Raw genomic sequence first — 18,499 nt, 5'->3', positions numbered from 1 at the left:
AGCTCAGATCTGCTAAACTCTTGCAACGTACTATGAACTGTTCCAGTCCCTCTATGCACGCACACATTTATGCTCACCTAGGAGGTGGGTGCCATTCTGACTGTAGAAACCAAGGCTTTCCCAGCATTGAAGCAGCCTGTCTCCCCTGACCCAATGAGAGCCCACAAGTGGGGGCGCTGATCATTTCCATCTCTGTCCCAGGGCCCGCGCTGAGCCTGGCGTGATGGAAGCTGAACGGACAGGTGGAGGGGGAGGACAGGTGGAAGATGGGAGGCAGGTGGGGGTGCCCAGGCTACCTGCTGGGCGTCCCCTTCTGTGTAGGGAAGCTTGGTGGACACGTGAAACATGATCTCCTTGTTGCGGAAGTTGCAGTACACAGATTCGGTCCCCGTCTGCCCGTGGGTCACGTCCAGGCCTCCTCGGAACCTGCCCCCGGGTCCCCCAGGCCATGGCTCAGTCTCCAGCCCCGGCCAGGCCTCCACGGGGCCAGGACAGGGGCTCCCTCCCTGCCCAGGAGCACAGTCAGATTATACTCTGCTCAGCCCACCCTAATACTCACCCCTTAAAGTCCTGCAGTTTGACCTTCTGGCCAAGAAACTCAAGGAACTCCACGAAGGCGGGACTTTCCTCGTTGGTGCTGAAGAGTTCTTCCTCGGAGGTCTGGGAATGAGGGGCCGAGGTCATTGAGCTGGAGTTCCTGAGAAGCCCCTGCCCTCTGTCCCTACTAGGACCCAGAGAGGGCTGGAGGGAGGACCTCTGGCAGCCTCCTGGGCTCCCGAGTCCCTTGGCCGCTGTGCTGCCCTGGAAAAGGTGTCAGGCTCCAGATACGGGGCCGGGTGGGGAGGGGCAGCAGGGAGGAGGAGGTGAGCACACCTGCCCGAGCTTCTGATAAATGACGCCAAACTTGAAGTTATTGCTGATGACATGCTCGTCAAAGGTGACGATGAGCCGGGAAGCCTGCAGGAGAGGACGCCGGGTGAAGAGGCCGCATGTGCAAGCTGCCATTCGACGTGCTCTTCCCCTGTGCCAAGCACTGAGCCAGGCGCTCTACACGCATCACGTCATGTAATTCTCAGAACAAGCCTGGGAGGGAGACAGTCCAGCTGTCCCCTCTGAATCTCAGGTTCAGAGACCTTAAGTGACTCACCTAGGGTCAATGGCTTGCAAGCACGTACAGGCTTGGGATTTGACCCCAGGTCTGTTGGATCCCAAAGCTTAGGCTCATCACTCCTGAATTTGCCATGAGTCCCAGTCCTGCCATGCCAAGCCCGCCCCTACTCCAGTCTAACTCCCAACTCACTCCTCGGCTTCTCTGTAAACCCACATCATTCTTCCAGAACAGGCCACGTCTCACCAATCTGCTGTGGGCATTGAGCAAGTTCTCCTCCTCACCTTAGGCCTCAGTTTCCTCTCCCATAAGCAGGAGGTGGGCCCTGATTTCTGAAGCTGCTTCAGGATACCTGTCCTGGACCACACCACCTCTAGAGACCTCACACTGCTCCAGAATTCAGTCAGGGACACAAGGGTTTACCTGTCTGTCCTCTTCCAGGAGGTGCCCCTGGCTCGTCCAAGGCAGAAGCCCCTCCCCCCATCCCCACACTGTCACAGTGCCTAGAGCCCAGCTCCCAGCACCCAGGCAGGAAGTGCCGGGGCTATTCTTTCTCTACAGGTCTCCTCTGGGACAAAAAGGCAGGGCCAGTAGAAAAGACACCCATTCCAGGGGAGGACTGCGGCACAGATTGCTCTCAGGAGGGTCTCCAAACATCACAGAGGTTCCAGATGTTAGCGAGGCCAGCCTCGAAGGCAGACAAACCTAGGCTTAAATGCAGGCCCTCCTTATCTGCTGTGCACCCTGGGGTAAGGCACAGGCCCTTTCGGTGGCTCCTCTTCTGCAAATTGTGGACTTCACAGGGTTATTGTGAGGATTAAATGAGAGAACCTGGGGAAAGTACCTGGCACACAGAAGGTGCTTAATAAATGCTCAGTCTTCCAGTTACTCTCCCACCCTCCTCAGTGAGCTGTGCCCAGATCCAGTCATACCTTGGGGTAGAGCACAGGATAGAACCGATCCACGTTGACGTCTTCACACACCAGCTGCAGGAGGAGATAAGGGAGGGGCGTGAGGCCTGGGGCCAGGGAGGAGAGACGGGGCTGCCTGGGCCTCCCTGGTCAAGGTTTGGGGAGGAGCCATGCTGGGAATGGCCAAAGCTAAAGCAGGACTCGGGGTTCACTGTTGCTTAGGGAACGGAGGTCCCCTGAGATCTGAGGGTGCTATAGAGAAAACCAAAAGCACACAGGCAGGGGACGGGGGCCCGGGAGAACACATGGTAGCCCAAGACACGGTGGGAACACGTGGGAGACGGCCTCAGGATAGGGCAGCAGCCCAGGGCAAGGGCCTACGGCTGAAGGGGGCACACCGAGGCAGAGTTGAAGCCCCACAGGTGCCCATCTGCGAGGCCAGCCAGGGAAGCTCAGGGGAGCGGAGGCCTCACCTTTGCCATCTGGACGACATTAGGGAACTCGGTGAGGCAGGAGATGGGGATGACATCATGGTATGTCCGGCACTTGGTCCTGGGAAGAGAAAGTCACATGGTGAAGGCCTAGGAAAGGAAAACGGGAACCCCACCCCCCACAAAGTAAGGCCAGAAGGGGGTGGACCACAGCGAGGACCAGAGGTGATGATGGGTATCAGGCTGACTCGGGTACTAACTTGCTGTGCAATCTCAGGCAAATCCCTGCCCCTCTCTGGGCCTTGATGAAGAGAGTGGGTCAAATGAGATGGGCTCTGAGATTCTAAGGCCTCAGCCCTTCCTGCCATCTCGGGACTCCCCCACCACCCTCACCTGAGCAGCAGCCGCAGGTGCTCTTGGTCCCCGATGACATCGTACTTGAGTGAGAAGACAAGGTGGCCGAGGGCAGTGTCCAGTGAGTAGTAATTGAAATGCTCCTGCAGTGGAGGTGGGTCCAGGGGAGTGGGTGAGGCTGAGCACGGGGCTTCCTGAAACCAGGCCAGAAAGCCAACCCACTCCCAGATTGGGGGGGGGGGGTCCTTCGCCCATAGCAGGTGTTACGGCTGATAGCAGATCCCAAGTCAGACAGACCGGCACTCAAAGCCCCCCTCTGCCACTGACCAGCTGGGCAGCCTGAGGAGGTCACTTGGCCTCTCTGTGCCTTGCTTTCCTAGTCTGCCAAATAGGAGGGAGCCCTGTACTTTGGTGGCGGCCAGGACTGAAAGGGACGAAGTGCCTGGCTCAGTTCAGTGAGGGTGGGTAGTAACACTGGATCTCTGGGTGCTCATCGAGTCGGGACCATATTCGGATCTCCATGCCTGTCTTCAGCCTTGGCCCTTTTCAGGGCTGGGCACCCAGCAGGTGTTCAATGAGCAAAAGTTGATTGCCCAACCTGTGACTCTGTGGCCCCTGAAGCCAGGGCCCGTGAGAAACAGGAAGCGAAACATCTCACAACACACAGGGCGGCTGGCCAGGCAGGTTTCCGCCCTCCTGTCTCACCTGGAAGAGAGGGCGCAGGGTTGGGAAGACACCCGAAGAGTATCAGGGGTGGCTGCTGCAGGGATGGCACCCCTAGAGAGGAGCCCAGGGCTGGCACCTCCAGGTGGGGAAGTCTCAAAGCCGAGGGCTGGAAGTTCAGGGAGACACCACCCAGCCTGGCCCCGGGCTCCCCCTGCCAACCCCAGCCCCAGCCCTAGCCCAAACTCTGGGAGTGGAGCTGGCTGCCTGGCCACACCCGCCCCAGGAATCATCCTAGAAGTAAATCCTGTTCAAACATGAACACCTGTGCTCAGAGGCCAGGAGCAGACAGAGGCAGGGGCCAGCGGACGTGCCCCATGAATCCGTAGCTCAGGGGCATTCTCAATGGACCCGGGGAAGAGTCCCCCAGCCTTGCCTGGGCACAAAGTGGCAGAAAGCCCCAAATGCTTGACACCGTCCAGCAGAGAGGGAGTGGCAGGCACTTGATAAGGAGGCACTCGGCAGGGAAGCCCAGGGAGCAGGGAGTTTCCCTGGACACCCCCAAGCCCAGAGGAGCCCCCGGGACACAGTGGGAGAGCGGGCTCAGGGTTGCAGAAAGTCAACGCCCAAAGTCATCATAACCTCCACCATCTGCCAGGATAGGGTCCAGTGTCTGAGCACCTGGCTGCTTCCCCCATTACCCCACCTAGAGTCAGAAAGGGGCCCTGCCGTTCTGCCAGCCCTGGGGCTTCTCCCCTCAGTACTGCTAATCTGATCCTGGACATGAGACCTCTTCTTTTTTTTTGAGATAAGAGTTTTGCTCTGTCGCCCAGGCTGGAGTGCAGTGGCACCATCTCAGCTCACTGCAATCTCCACCTCCTGGGTTCAAGCGATCCTCCTGCCTCAGCCTCCTGAGTAACTGGGATTACAGGCGCCCAGCAACATACCTGGCTAATTTTTGTATTTTTAGTAGAGATGGGGTTTTGCCATGTTGCCCAGGCTGGTCTTGAACTCCTGACCTCAAGTGATCTGCCCACCTCGGCCTCCCAAAGTGCTGTGATTACAGGTATAAGCCACGGCGCCCAGCCACCTCTTCTGACCCTCCAACCTGCACTTCTTCAGATCCTACTGCACTCAAGGTCCACTACCTTCATCTGTTCCTACCTTCATCTGTCACTTGTCACTCCTTCAACAAACTTTTCTGAGTGCCAACCATGTGTCTGGCACACACAGTATCCCCAGATCCTACCACCTGCCAGACCCAGCTGGGAACCTCTGGACAGCAGATGCCTAGGATGCAGGTCTCTCTCCACCTCTAGAGCTCAGCTGGGAAGTGGAATTCCATGCTGGGTTCTGGGTTTGTTCCCAGGCAAAGGCTCCTGAACCTGGCTTGCTGGTTTAGTCTCAGTCACGATGGATCCTCCCCTAACTCCACTGGTTAGCACCAGTGTCTCCCAGAGTCAGGCCAATGCCCAGGCCCAGACTGAGGTCACACAGCTTCCCAATCCCCAAGTAGTCACCCCCTCTTCCCAACACACACACACACACACACACACACACACACACACACACACACACACACACACACACACAATGGCTAGGAGCATGATCTCTCCCGTGCATCTTAATGGAAGGTCAGCCAAAGCTGGTTCAATTCCCAGGCTTAGTCATTGTGTGACCTTGACTAAATCATTTACCTATCTGAGCTTCGGTTTCCTCTTCTGCAAAAACAGAATAATCCTGATATCACCAAGTAATTATGAAGACGTGACAACAGCTAACATTAACTGAGTATTTACCATGTGCCAGGCATGGTTCTAGAAGCTTTGCCTGTACTTTTATTATCCCCATTTTCACAGATGAGGAAAGTTAAATAGCTTACCCAAGGTCACACTATCAGTTAATGGAAGAGCCAAGATTCCCACACATGCCATGAGGCTCCAGAGTCCACGACACACTTCCTCATTTTGGCTCTACGCTGACAAAAAGACAGCACCTGGCCTGCAACCTGACACACACGTTCCTGGCACGGGACCTCCCCTCGGCTCCCTCAATACTCTGACAAGTGGTTGCTGGACAGGGTCCCTGCTCTGTGCTGGTGGCGGGGCAGGGGCTGCATCAATCCATGACGTTACTGTTCCCCTAACTCCAAGTTGCCCGAAGGGAGGGGCTGGGTCTATTGTGTTGGCTGCTGTATACCTGGTGCCTAGAACAGGGCCAGGCACACGGCCTGTCCTCATTATTTGCCACCCCTGACTGAGCACTTACTCTGTCCCAGACGCCACTGTAAAGACCTGACAGATAACAGCTCACTGAAGCCTCACAGCGGCCTCATGAGGTGGGTATCATCACCACCAACCACCATTTTCACAGATGAGAAGATGAGGCACAGAGAAGTTAAGCAATTTGCCCGATGTCCTGTGTAGTGGCTGGCAGAGCCAGGATTCAAGCCCTGGCAGAGTCTCTGCCATGAACCACTATGCCATAATGCTGCCTTTGCAATCAATGTTTGTTGAATGAACAAGAGATTCCGCCATGCGAGTTCCCTGGGGACTGGGAGTGTGTGTGGTGGGAGCATGTCTACTCAGGGCTCTAGGACTGTCACCCAGCCCTGGCCCATGGGTTCTGCTCCCTCCCAGGCCTAGCCTCGAGTGGGGCTGAACTGTGACCCACCCCAGCCAGCCCCACTACACCAGCCGGCCACCAACCTTGCCGAGAAAGTGCTTCCGGTAGATGCGGGCCGTGGGGTTGCACTCGAGCTTCACCTTGGTCGTGGGCGACTGCAGCGGCTCTGTCTCGGGGATGCTGGTGATTTCGTGGTTGGTGCCCTCAATCCAGTAGCCCCCAAACTGGGGCAGCAGGATGAGGGGGAAGGGTCCTTCTCGCCCCAAGACCTGAGGAGGGACTCAGCTGAGAGCCACCCCACACTGTACCCCACTGGGGACCCCGGGACACCCTCCCAACTTAGACCTGGAGCCACTTCTGTCATGGCTGAGGGATATGAGGGGACAGGCCAGAGGCTGTGTGGGCCCCAGGGTTCTGCTCTAGCCCTTTCCCTCAGCCAGACCCAGACAGTGCCGAGACCCAAGTCTCCAAGAGGGGGTGTGGGGGCAGATAGAGCTGGAGCATGACCTTGGCCCAGGAAGCTGGAACATTTGGCTCAGAAGGCCTAAGGTTTCAAATGGGCTCTGAGGTCTTGGGCCTGGAAATTAAGTCTCCAGCCTGCAGCAAGGCCCGCGGGTCAGGCTCCTAAGGAGGAGGACCTGTTTCCAGAAGCCCTGTGTAAGTGCCTCCTGGGCTCGGGTAAGGGTGGACACGGGGGTCTATCGCGTACCTCGTGCACGCTCGGGTAGGGAATGTAGTCCTCCTCTGTCTGCAAAACACAAACAGGGCAAGGGTCTCTCCATCTTTCCATCCTCCAGGCCCCCCAGCGCTCGCCTCTGCTTGGCCAGCCTCAGGGCTCAGGGTGTGGATGGGGCCCTGGCCTCATCGCCTCTTACAGATGGGCACGGGCTGAGGCAGGCTTAGCGTGCTGAGTGCTGGCATCTTCTGGGGTTCTCTTTGCCTGGGGAAAGGAGGGCTCACTGCCTCCCCAGAAGAAACCACTGGACTGCCTGGAGGGCTTGTTAACATGGGTTGCTGCACCCCACCCTAGAGCTTTGGATGCAGCGGTCTGGGCGGGGTCTGAGAATGCACATTTCTCACAGGCTCCCAGGTGGCACTGACTGCTGGTGTGAGGACCTCTGCCCTAAAGACAGCATCAGGCTTACTGCCCATGCACCCTCCTCTAACCCTCACCCTGCAGCCCTGGGCCCACTCTACCAGGCCTGGTCTTCTAGGGTCTCTGGGGTCCCAAGTCACCAAGAACCATATGCTAAGAAAAGTGGGTCAAAACTAAGAGCCTCCCCCTCATCTCCCTGGGTGCCCCGCCTCCGGTCAGTCTCCTCACCAGTGGCTGTGGGGTACCCAGGCCTGCCTCCCTATCACTCCCTCCCCATCCAGACAGCAGCTTCATGGAGCAGGAGCTCATAAGTCTCCTAGGGCCTGGGTTGGAGTCTTCCTGCAACTGCTGGTCATCACTGGTTTCAGGGAAAACATTTGGCAGCAGCTGTCTTTGAGAGATGAGGGCTTTGAGAGATGAGAGTTTGGGGTGGGGACGCCTGGAGAAGCAGGGGGAATCTGCAGCGGTGAAGAAGACAGAGAGGAGGAGCTAGAATAGAGGCCCCAGCCCTCTAGTAAGAGAGGGGTTCTCCTCATCACAGAACTCCTAGAGGGCAGGGGCTGGCTCTACCCCGCTCGCGGCTGTGGCCCCCACACCTGGCACACTGTAAGACTACTTCCTGAAAGGGGATGGATTTCCTGCTTGATGGGCAGTGGTGGCAGCACTTCCCAGATCCCCTCCACCCCCTAGAGAGGGAGGCAGACTGCCAGGCCCACCTACTTTGAGGGGCGGCGGGAAGGAGCAGCGTTGTTCATCCATCCTGCTTCCCTGGAAGAGAAGGCAGCACTGTTACACTCTCCCAGGCCCGCCGCCAGGCACTGCCTCCCCTCCCCAGGGCGTGCAAGGGGAAAGCCCTAGGAGGTGGGCCACGAAGATTGGGGTACTCCCAGGGCAGGGTGCTAGCTGGCTGGGGGCCCTGGGCCTCTCTGAAGGGCTGGCTGTCCTGGTAGTGACTGGGGCTGGAGGCTGGCAGCCTCAGGGAGGGCTGCGGACTCTGCGGGAATGCACGTGCCACTGGGGTGGGGGCAGGGGAGGTGCACAAGCCACTGTGTGAGCTGGGGGGGGCTGTCTACACAGATATGTGTTGAGGGAGAGAGGGGGAGGGAGAGGCAGAGATGAGACAGAATGACAGAGAACTAGGAGGCATTGGAGAGAGAAGACAGAAAGAGAAACAGGAGGCATCGAAGTTGAGAGAGTATTCAAGGCACTCCCACCCCAGCACCCCCTGCCCACCTCCCAGTGCATACCTATGTGAAAAGCAGATGAGGCTGGGGGGTGGAGGGTGTAGGGGTAATACCTCCCACTCCTGCAGCACAGTCTCTGGCTGACAGGCCCCCAGCGTCTGTCCCCTCCTCCAGCTCCATTCCACCTGGGCCCCCCACCGCAAAGCCTGTGGTGTCTCTCACTGGGTGAGGGGCAGTGTGTGTCTGTGGAGTGGGTTGATGATCTGACCCCAGCCCCGTTGCAGTTCCACACAGGGATGGGAGCTGGAAGCCTAGATGGAGAGGGTTGGGCATCCTCTACCCTGACCTTCAGACAGAGGATCCTGGATAATCAGTAGCCACCATCTTCTACTGGCGTGGCCTGTCCTCAGAGAGGTGAAGGGCTAGAGATGCAGCAAGGGCCCCCCAGCCCCAGCCCAGCCAGCTCTGTGGCTCCCCAGAACAGGCCACAGAGCCATCCTCACCTGCATCTTTTCAATCATCTCAAATAGATCTGTGTTCTGCAACAGACAGAGGAGAGCGAGGTCAGCTGATCCTGCCAAGCCTCAGAGGAGCCTCCATCCACCCCGGCCCTCCGGGTCCCACCAGCTCTGATCAGTGATCGAGGCACCTGTCTGAGCAGCAAGTGGGAGTGGCGGGAGCACTGTGGGAGGGGGCTCTGTGTGGGAGACCCGCGTAGTCTGGTCAACTGCCAAGTGGGGTGAGCCCAGAGCCCAGGGCCCAGGGCCAGGGCCACCCACCCACTCAGTCCTGCTCCCTGACAGGCTGCTACCCTTGGGGAGGGACAGGTAGCCCCAAGTCCCGGCCGCAGAGACGAGCCCATCCTGGATCCCCAGGAGGGGTCTGTGCTTCTCCCCACCTCTCCCGGAAGGGGGCAAGGCTCAGTCAACCAGGCCACAGCCCACTGCTCAGACAGCCCACCCCTCTCCAAGTAGAGTGAGCTGGGGGCGCTTCAGAGGAGAGGACATTGGGATGTCCACCGGCCCAGCACCTGCGCATGAACCAGCTGAACCCTCGCACGCTCGAGCTAGCCTCTCCCGAGGTGAGCCAGGGCACACGCAGAGTTAATCCGGTGTCTGCCAGCTGCGCTTGGCAGCCCTGGCCTCTCCAGCGCCAGCTCCCTGTGAGCCTTCCTGGAAGGCGGCATCCCTGCCGGCTGGCCCGGCTCAGGGCTGGGCCTGGGAAGCCCCCAGAGTCTCCAGGATGGTGACCCTCCCCCTGCCCCTCCAAGGCTCAGCTCAGGCAGCTCCTGCTGACACATGTGCTACGGAGTTGTACACCAGGAAGCATGCACACTCTCTCTCTCTCTCTCTCCATCTCTCTCCCTCCCCTCCTGCTCACACACACAGAAGCCTGCACAGCAATATTTAAAGTCCCACTGCACCCTATACATGTTTCATGTACCAAGAAAACAACACACACAAACACATACAATGGGGACTGTGCACAGTGATTCTTAGAACTATATACTAACACACAAATATACATGTTGGCGTTCTGAGTTACACAGGAGCACACCCACTCACACACATGCAGGTCCAAGTACCAGGAGAGATACACACACAAATGCAAACCCACACCTGCACGGGTCTGCACACCAGTAACTGCACACAAAGCTACAGTAACACCACAAACCACTCTCATATGTGAGAACAAGAGGCATGACAACACACAGCCACAGAGGCAGGCGGGTGTGTCCAGGCTGACCCAGACGCAGCCCCACTCACAGCTACAAGCCCTGCCTGCCTCAGCAGGGTCACATAACAACAGTGAATGAGACTCAAAAGGTATCCAGCAACTGCTGGGGTAGATAATCCCCAAGGATGAGGGACACGGTCTGAACCTCACGCAGCCCTCACCTGCACACACACACAGAGCCCTGCGAAAGGTCACAAGATACAAGCCCGTGTAAATCTGCACGCCGTGAGGCCTGCCCATAGAGGCAAGACCCACCTTGTAAAACCCACCACAGGAGTCCATGGGACACCCTGACCCATGGTCCCCTATGGTCACACCCAACACCTCTGCATTTGAAAGCGACAATTCCGCAGGCAGACAGCAGAAACCACAGACACACACATGAAGTCCAGGCAGACAAACATGCCCGTCAACACAACACACTGTATGACAGCAACTTTGGCTTCTGTGACCAGGTCAGCCACATAATCTCAGCTGGGCATGGCTCCAAAGAGTCACAGTAATGATGGGTGCATTAATGTCCCCCATTAAGACACCCCACTCAGGGTGACCAAACGTAGCCAGGAACACTCTAATAAGCTTTGTTGCACTGGGAATCAGTCACATAAACACTGACACATGGTCCTGTCACCCAGAGTGTACACACAGCAACAAGCAACACCCACAGCTACAGCCTCACAGGGAGCAGCAGACGCCCTGACACATGCGAGGGCTCTGAGAGATGGGGCCCAGATGGGGGGTGCCCCACATGCCAGCACCACCACAAAGTGGCCCTGGAGCATTCGGAGCCCCCCAAACGGGGCAGGGGCAGGGTAAAGTGGTCCCGACAGTAGCACGCGCCCACACATATCCTGCGGCTGCAGCCCAGAGCTACAGTGCCACTCGGGAGGCCACTGCAAGAGCCCCAGGGTCCGGGACCCCAGGGTAGGGGTGTGCCCCGTGGCCGTTGTCAGCCCAGAAGCTCACACGCCCACCATGATGGAGCCTTGCGCGCCCGCCCTGGCTGGGGCAGAGCCGGCCCGGCTCCTCAGCAGTCGGGGTGACCCAGCCCCGGGGTCCCTCCGCCACGCCGCCCCGCCCGGGTCCTCACCTGCCAGCCGGCCCCCGCGGGCAGCGAGCCCCTCCGCGGACGGCCGGGGGGCGCAGGGGGCCGCGGCTGTGCCATGCTGAGCCCGGCCCGGCCCGGCCCCCGCCCAGGCGGCACTTCAGCTGGCCCGGCCGGCTCCCGGCCCGCGCGCGCCCGGCTCCGTGCCCCACAGCGCCGAACTCCGCGCTCCCGGCTCCCGGCGGCAGCGCTGCCTGCGATGGGCTAGCCCCACGGACGGGCCCGGAGGGGGCGGGGCGCCAGGTACGGGCGGCGCGGCGCGGGGCGGGGCGGGGGCGCTGACGCCACGCCCCCCGGGGGCGGCCCGGCCCGCGGCCCGGGGACGCTGCGCCTGCGCGCTCCAGTTGGAGCGCTAGATGCTTTGAGTGCCTCGGACTCCCCGCCGGGGGCCGCCCGCTCGGCTCTCCTCAGCGGCCCCCACCTCACCTTCTCCATCTTCCCAGGCTCTGGATACCCCGCCTGAGGGCATCAAGGACGGGGTTGGGTTACCTTGCAGACAGAGGGCTTTTCCTGAGCACCTACTTAATGCTGGGTCCTTCGCATGTGTCGTAATCTCGTCACAGCCCAAGAAAGAGGTACAAATGTCATCTCCATTATACAGATGGGAAACCGGTTGCAAGAGGTGAAATAGTTTGCCCGAGACCACACAGTCAGGGAGAAGTCAAAGTGGAATCCAGATAAAGACCTGGTGCTACTCTTTGGGGTCTCTCCCTTTTCCTCCTCCTCTCCTCCACCCTGCTTCCCATGCCTGACAGTGGCTGGCCTGCCCCGTCCCTTCCCCCGCCCTAGCTGCTCCAGATCCTGGGGTAGATGGCCAAAGCACCTAGGGAGGGGCTGCCAGGCCCGTGGTATGGAGGAAAGAGCCCAGGTAGATTTTGGGACATGTGGATACTAGCTACAACTTGCTGAGTGGCCTTGAGTGAGTCCCTGCCTCCTCTCTGGACCTCAGTTTCCCCATCTGTAAAATATAAGGCCTCTGTAGGCCCTTCCAGCTGACTCTGCACTGTGTCCCTGGCCTGGTATAGCCGTACAGCAGGGACAGGGACAGGGCCTTGCTTCTGCTTCCTCCAGACAGATGTTGGGAACACAGCAAATGCTTCCTGAACTGTGGCCAAGGAGACACAGCTGCTTTGGATGTTGCGGAGGCAGGGCTGCCCACCAGCTCAGAGCCATACCTCTGTTCAGCTTCCTGAAAGAGCTGCCAGCAGCTGCCCACCACCCTCCAGCCCCAGAGCCAAGGGCTCCTGGAAGGAAAGCACTGTGCCCTCCCTTTCCCCCTAGCCCTGGCCTTGAATCAGGCTTGGGCCTGGAGAGCCAGCAGGAACTCTGGAGATGTGTGTTCCAGATACGGTGTAGCTTTGGTTTTAATAATTAACAACAGCAAATATTGATTTATGCAGCCACTTCCAGGCCTGAACACTTCCGGGCACCCATTGAAATCCAGCCAGAGAAACATCCATTCCCACACTGCCCCCGGGGGAGGCGAGACCGGCTCACAGCACCAGAGATGGCTGTGTGCCACGTGGTGTGGAAGGTGTGTGCACATATGCGTGCAGCCATGTGTGCGTGCATGTGAGACTCCACAACCGGATGTGGCTGTATATACATGGGCATACTGTCTTTCTGTGTGTGTATGGGAATGCCTGGGTATGGGAATTTGTGTTTGGACATGTGTGTCTCATGCATGTATACATGTGCAAGTCTCTGAATATATTTACAGACCCCTGGCTGTGGCTGTGTGTTTTGTGTCTGTAACTATGTCCCCGTATGTAGGTGTGGGTAGGCTGTGTACATATGTGTGTGAAGGTTTCTGAATCCCCGGGTGGAGAAACCCCCGTAGGGGGGAGGGAAGGAGCGTCCTGGGTAGCTCGATGCCTGTACAAATGTGGGGCCTGAAGGGAGGAGAATGTCCCTTCTGGGTGCCCTGTCCAGCCCTGGGAATGTAATGATAAGAGCTCAACTTCCTAATTTCTACTTTCCAAAGTACTTTCACCCAATTGCAAGCTGGCAAGGTGGGTAGAGAAGAAACTGTCACCTGTTTTACAGATGAGGAAACTGAGGCCCAGAGAGGGGCAGGGATTTGCCCACTGGCAGAGGAAGGCCACCTGCCCTTCAGACAGATGCCATCAATGTTATGAATGTGCACAGAGGTAGGGGCACCGGGCGGGGGAGGATGGAGAAGATATCACAGGCCTGGCTTCCCTCAGCCCAGCATCGGCTGCTGGAGACCCCAGATGAATCATTCAGTCTCTCTAGCCCCTGGCTTCCTCTCCTGTCAAAGGAGGATGATCCACAGACTCTCTTGATTCTGAGGTGGGGGTGGGCTGTCGGGAAGGGGAGGTTCGGAGCCCACTCTCTGAGCTGTGTTGGCACAAACGGAGGCTTCTAGCCAGACTGGGTGGAAGCCAGGAAGCCTGAGGACAGGCAGCTTTTCAATAATCTGAGAAGGCCAACCCCAGGCTGTCTAGCAGGCAGGGCCCACGGCGATGGCCTGCGCTCTCTCTGTCTCCTGATGGGAAGACTGAGGCCCAGGGAGGGGAAGCTGTGGCCCAAGGGCACACAGCTGTTGGTGAGAACCCAGGGCTCCTCCTGAGATACTCAGGGGGAGAGGGACTGGGAGCTTCATTCATGAACCCAGCTGTCAAGTGAGGGCTGCCATTGAGCCTCTCCCTTCCTGCCAAGCCCCGGATCCACATGCCCCAGTCTTGGGCTGTTGCCCAGACAGAGAAAACAGGAGTCGGTCTCAGGAACCTCCTTCTGCTGCTCCCAGCAGCCCTACGTGGGACCCCCATGGAGGTGGTGGTCCCACACATGGACACCATTCCTTGGCCATCTGCCCTCCCAGCCTAGGCAAGGTGCCTGGCCTTTATTCCAGGCCAGAGCTCTTGGAGAGGAGCCTGGTGGATCTTGCCTCTGCTATTTTCTGGCTGTGTGACCTTGGGAAGACCACTTTACTTCTCTGAGCTCCTGCATCCTCAACTAGAGAATGCCTACTACCCAAGGTTTACTAAAAGGACCAGGTGGCATGAAGTCTGTGGATGTGCTTTAGAAACTGCAAAAAGTACTGCAAAAGTGAGAACTTATCACCCCTGCATCAGAGAGGCCCTAACACCAGGCCCTCTGGTGAGACAGCTTGCATCCGGTCGTGGCCCCACCACATCCAACCTGAGTTGGGCAAGTGACTGAACCTCTCTGAGCCTCAATTTTCTCATCTGCAAAATGGGACTGATTATAGTAGCTATCACATAATTCAAGGATGAGATGAAATACTGCAAATAAAGCATTAAGTACTCATTTGGCACACAGTAAGTCTCAATAAATATTAGCGGTTATTTCTGCTATTTGATGTTCTGCATACGTTGTTCAGTTATCTGTTGCTTTACTGGACTGTGGCTCCTTGAGAGCAGGATCTGTATCAGATTGGTTTCTGGTCCCTTGGCACCCAGCACATGGCTTGGCATGAAGCAGGCACTGGTCAAACGTTTGATTTTAATGATAATGATAGGGGCTCGTTGACAGGGCTCTCACTCTGTGTCGGATGCTGTGCCCGGGCCGCCCTGTCTGTACTTTGCAGTAATCTTCACAATGACCCTGTGAAGTGGGTCCTCTCATTGCGCCTGGTTTACAGATGAGGAGACTGATGGTGACGTTGATTGTAGAGATGATGAAGATAGCTGGGGGGCTGGTTTATTACCAGCTGTTTTGCTTAGATTTGCCCTAAGCCCTTCCCCACAACCGTCTACAGACCCAGGTTCAACCTTTGCGACTGTACCAGGCTCACCCAGGGCTCAGGAGTGGCAACCCCTTAGGAGCTAAACCCCATCAGCATCTGCCCATTTTACCTTTGCCCAAAAGTCATTCGTGGGCCTTTCCCAGCCCTGGGCATGTGTCGGAGGTAGGGGGCAGACCAGGGGCCGTAGGTATGGAGGGGGACACTTACCTTAGGGTAGAGTGAAGGAGTATAGGAGGGAACTAAGTTCACTCGTGACAGGTCTAGTGCCTGAGGGAAGCGCTGGTTCTGCCCATCACTCCTCCTGGAAGAGAAAGAGTCTGAGGTCAGGGAGAGCCCCAAGCCAGGAAATTTGGGAACTCTGGGAGAGTCACTCTCAGAGCTGGGGGATGTGAGGGGGTTAGATTTCATGGAAGAGAGGGTCATGGGTTCCCCAAAAGGAGGGAGAGGAGGGGCTTCGTGAGCAGGGCTGCCACACAGGCTCTCCTTCCCTGGATATCAAGAGACGTGGACAGGGTCTCTCCCCAAGCTCTCCATTAGGCCTCCAGCCAAGCAGTGACCTACTCTGAAGATGAGTAGACTGAGGCAGGTGTACGGAGGGTTGCTGTGGAGGGTGAGCTTTCTGGACTAAGCAGGGTGCTCCGCCTCTACAATGGACTCCTCCCTGAGCCTCTGGGAGTAGCCGCCTTGGCACTGAGAGGCTACCGGGGCTACCACTATTATGAATGACAGTGACCATAACTGACACTCATTGGGCCTACTATATGCCAGGCCCTGTGCCGAGCCCTCGTTCCAGGCCTGAGGGCATGGCCTCCTCATCACACTGGTATTCCCACTTTACGGACAGGACCCAGCTGTGCACAGAGGTCACATGGCTGGCCGGCAGCAAAGCTAGCATCTGCGTGAGACCTGCCTGACTCGAAGCCCGGACTCTCTGCCCACACCACACCCTTCCCTGAGGAAAGAAAGCAGGTCTGGTGAGGGTGAAGTCAGCTCCTGTCACCCTAAAAAGCCTGCTGAGGCCACCTCTGGGGCAGGGAGAGGATATGCCCAGTGGTTCCTGGGATCCAGGGGACCTGGGGCTGGGCAAGCAGGCCTGGCTTGTGCTGCTGCCTCGAGCCACCCTGATGTGGCTGTACCTCCGCTCAGGTCCCATCAAGAGAGGCTGGTCCCTCAAGGGTGACTCAGATGATCGCTGGTGGCCTACAGCAGGCTTGAGTCAGGCAGAGCCAGGCTGCCACACCCCAAGAGGGGAAGGACCCGAAAAAGTCTGGCCCAGGAAGAAGACCAAGAAAGCTCTGAGCCTCCCTTCTTCTTCTTTTTTTTGTGACGGAGTTTTGCTCTTATTCCCCAGGCTGGTGTGCAAATGGCTTGATCTCAGCTCACCACAACGTCCGCCTCCCAAGTTCGAGTGATTCTCCTGCCTCAGCCTCCTGAGTAGCTGGGATTACAGGCATGCACCACCATGCCCGGCTAATTTTGTATTTTTAGTAGAGACGGGGTTTCTCCATGTTGGTCAGGCTGGTCTTGAACTCCCGACCTCAGGTGATCCGCCCGCCTCAGCCTCCCAAAGTGTTGAGATTACAGGCGTGAGCCACTGTGCCCGGTCTGAGCCTCCCTTCTAATTCCACGCAGCCCAGCTACTCCAGCAGGAGAAATGGTCCAGAGGAACCATCCACAGCCCCACTTATGCACTAGAGGCCTCTCCACCTCCCAGGAGTGATGGCATCTTACAAGAGGGGTCTGCACTGGCCAGTGCTTGACCCAAAAGGAAAGATATGGTGGCAGTGGCATTTCAAGCCTGTGGCATCAGTGTAGGGGAGAAAGTCTCAGGCACTGACTGGCTAGGTGAGCTTGAGTTAGTGACACAGCCTCTCTCAGCCTCAGTTTCCAAAAACATTCATTGCAGAGCCTGGGCAGCTCATGGGAATTCACTCAATAATACTTTCACATCATTTGTTCATGGTAAACTCTGCCCAAGTTTCACTGTTTGTTGAATGACTGGAATGAACGAATGAAGGTTGGGGGGTCACTGAAGGATTGTGAGCAAAGGAATGTCCCTATGCGCAGGTTCCTGCATATTGCAGGGTACATGACATAGGGAGAGTCTGGAGTGGGAGGGTAGGGACTAAAGAGAGGTCCATAGAAATGGTTACAGGCGGGCCGGGTGTGATGGCTCACGCCTGTAATCCCAAAACTTTGGGAGGCCAAGGCAGGCGGATCACCTGAGGTCAGGAGTTCGAGACCAGCCTGGCCAACCATGGCCAGTATGGTGAAACCCCATCTCTACTGAAAAAAAAAAAAAATACAGGCCGGGTGTGGTGGCTCACGCCTGTAATCCCAGCACTTTGGGAGGCCGATATGGGCAGATCATGAGGTCGAGAGATCGAGACCATCCTGGCCAACATGGTGAAACCCCGTCTCTACTAAAAATACAAAAATTAGCTGGGTGTGATGGTGTGCACCTGTAGTCCCAGCTACATGGGAGGCTGAGGCAGGAGAATCTCTTGAACCCGGGAGGTGGAGGTTGCAGTGAGCCAAGATTGCGCCATTGCACTCCAGCCTGGCGACAGAGCGAGACTCCATCTCAAAAACAAACAAACAAACAAAAAAAACACAAAAATTAGCTGGGTGCAGTGGTGGGTACCTATAACCCTAGCTACTTGGGAGGCTAAAGCAGAATTGCTTGAACCCAGGAGGCAGAGGTTGCAGTGAGCTGAGATCACACCACTGCACTCCAGCCTGGGCTCCAGAGGGAGACTCCACCTCAGAAAAAAAAAAAAAAAAAAAGGAAGAAAGGAAGGGAGGGAGGGTGGGTTCTGGGCAATTCCACTAAGGCTCCCATGGGGTCTCTTTGGTGAAACCTACTATGTGACTGGGACTGGGTCAAGCATCCTCTCCCCCAACTACTGTGCTAGAAGGTGGGTATTATTTCTCTCCATTTTCACAGATAGAGAAGCTGAAGCTCAGAGAGGCGAAGCCACTTCCTCTAGCGAATGGGGGATGCAGCTGGAATTGAAAGTACATGCCCTTGAGGAACTAGGGATCCTGCAGTGGGGTGGAGGGCAGAGGCTGCCTGGGGGTCAGGAAGTCCTGGGGTAGAAGCAGGTAAAGCTGGCCGCCCCTGCTAGTGCTGGAGTGCTGGGTGTGGCTGTGGCTGCCCAGTGGTGGCTGTTGCTTGTGATCAGGCTAGTCCCGGTGCCCTTCTGTCTTCCCCTAGGCTCATATGATAGCCATGCAGTAGTCCCTGAAAAACCCCCTTCCAGAACCCTCTCTGCCTCAGTCTCCCCATGTGGAGGTGTCCATTTCACTCAGGATTGCTCATGTGGGTGCGGAACCAGAGTGGCCTCTGAAGGCCAGGGTGCTCTGGCTTCCACCTGGGACCCCATCCCAGGGCCCTTGGCTCTCCAGTTCCTGGTTGGCCAGAGTCCTGCTCCCTGAAGGCAACTCCACCTAAAAAGCCACTGCTGAGGTCGTAAGGGGCAGGGGAAGGGAGGGGCTCCAGGATGGGGACATCGAAGGAAACTGGAGGCTCTAGGCACCGCCTATCCATCC

At 57.4% G+C, this 18,499-nt stretch overlaps 1 protein-coding gene across 39 annotated transcripts in view; it reads right to left on the bottom strand.

Moving 5' to 3' along the window:
• Window positions 1-18,499, bottom strand: part of RAP1GA (RAP1 GTPase activating protein) — a 74,373-nt gene that overhangs the window by 15,774 nt on the left and 40,100 nt on the right. For 38 of the 39 annotated variants that reach the window (XR_988029.3, XR_011625072.1, XR_988025.2 and 35 more), the window contains 11 exons: window positions 15,155-15,248; window positions 8,876-8,911; window positions 7,909-7,956; window positions 6,802-6,840; window positions 6,176-6,361; window positions 2,844-2,947; window positions 2,493-2,571; window positions 2,041-2,094; window positions 874-957; window positions 560-660; window positions 297-426 (listed from right to left, as the gene is read on the bottom strand). Coding sequence is in view for 26 of the 39 variants with exons in the window: in XM_011743669.2 (XP_011741971.1) it covers window positions 297-426; window positions 560-660; window positions 874-957; window positions 2,041-2,094; window positions 2,493-2,571; window positions 2,844-2,947; window positions 6,176-6,361; window positions 6,802-6,840; window positions 7,909-7,956; window positions 8,876-8,911; window positions 15,155-15,248 (955 nt within the window). In the remaining 13 variants the exon portion in view is untranslated. Of the gene's footprint in view, window positions 1-296; window positions 427-559; window positions 661-873; window positions 958-2,040; window positions 2,095-2,492; window positions 2,572-2,843; window positions 2,948-6,175; window positions 6,362-6,801; window positions 6,841-7,908; window positions 7,957-8,875; window positions 8,912-11,199; window positions 11,274-15,154; window positions 15,249-18,499 lie in introns of those variants that run through there. The other variant, XR_988023.2, reaches the window with a different exon arrangement.

This window comes from Macaca nemestrina, chromosome 1 (assembly GCF_043159975.1).
Source record: "Macaca nemestrina isolate mMacNem1 chromosome 1, mMacNem.hap1, whole genome shotgun sequence".
In the NCBI taxonomy this organism is placed as follows: domain Eukaryota; kingdom Metazoa; phylum Chordata; class Mammalia; order Primates; family Cercopithecidae; genus Macaca; species Macaca nemestrina.
Note: the sequence above shows the minus strand (reverse complement) of the source record. Positions and strands in the feature narration are given on the sequence as shown.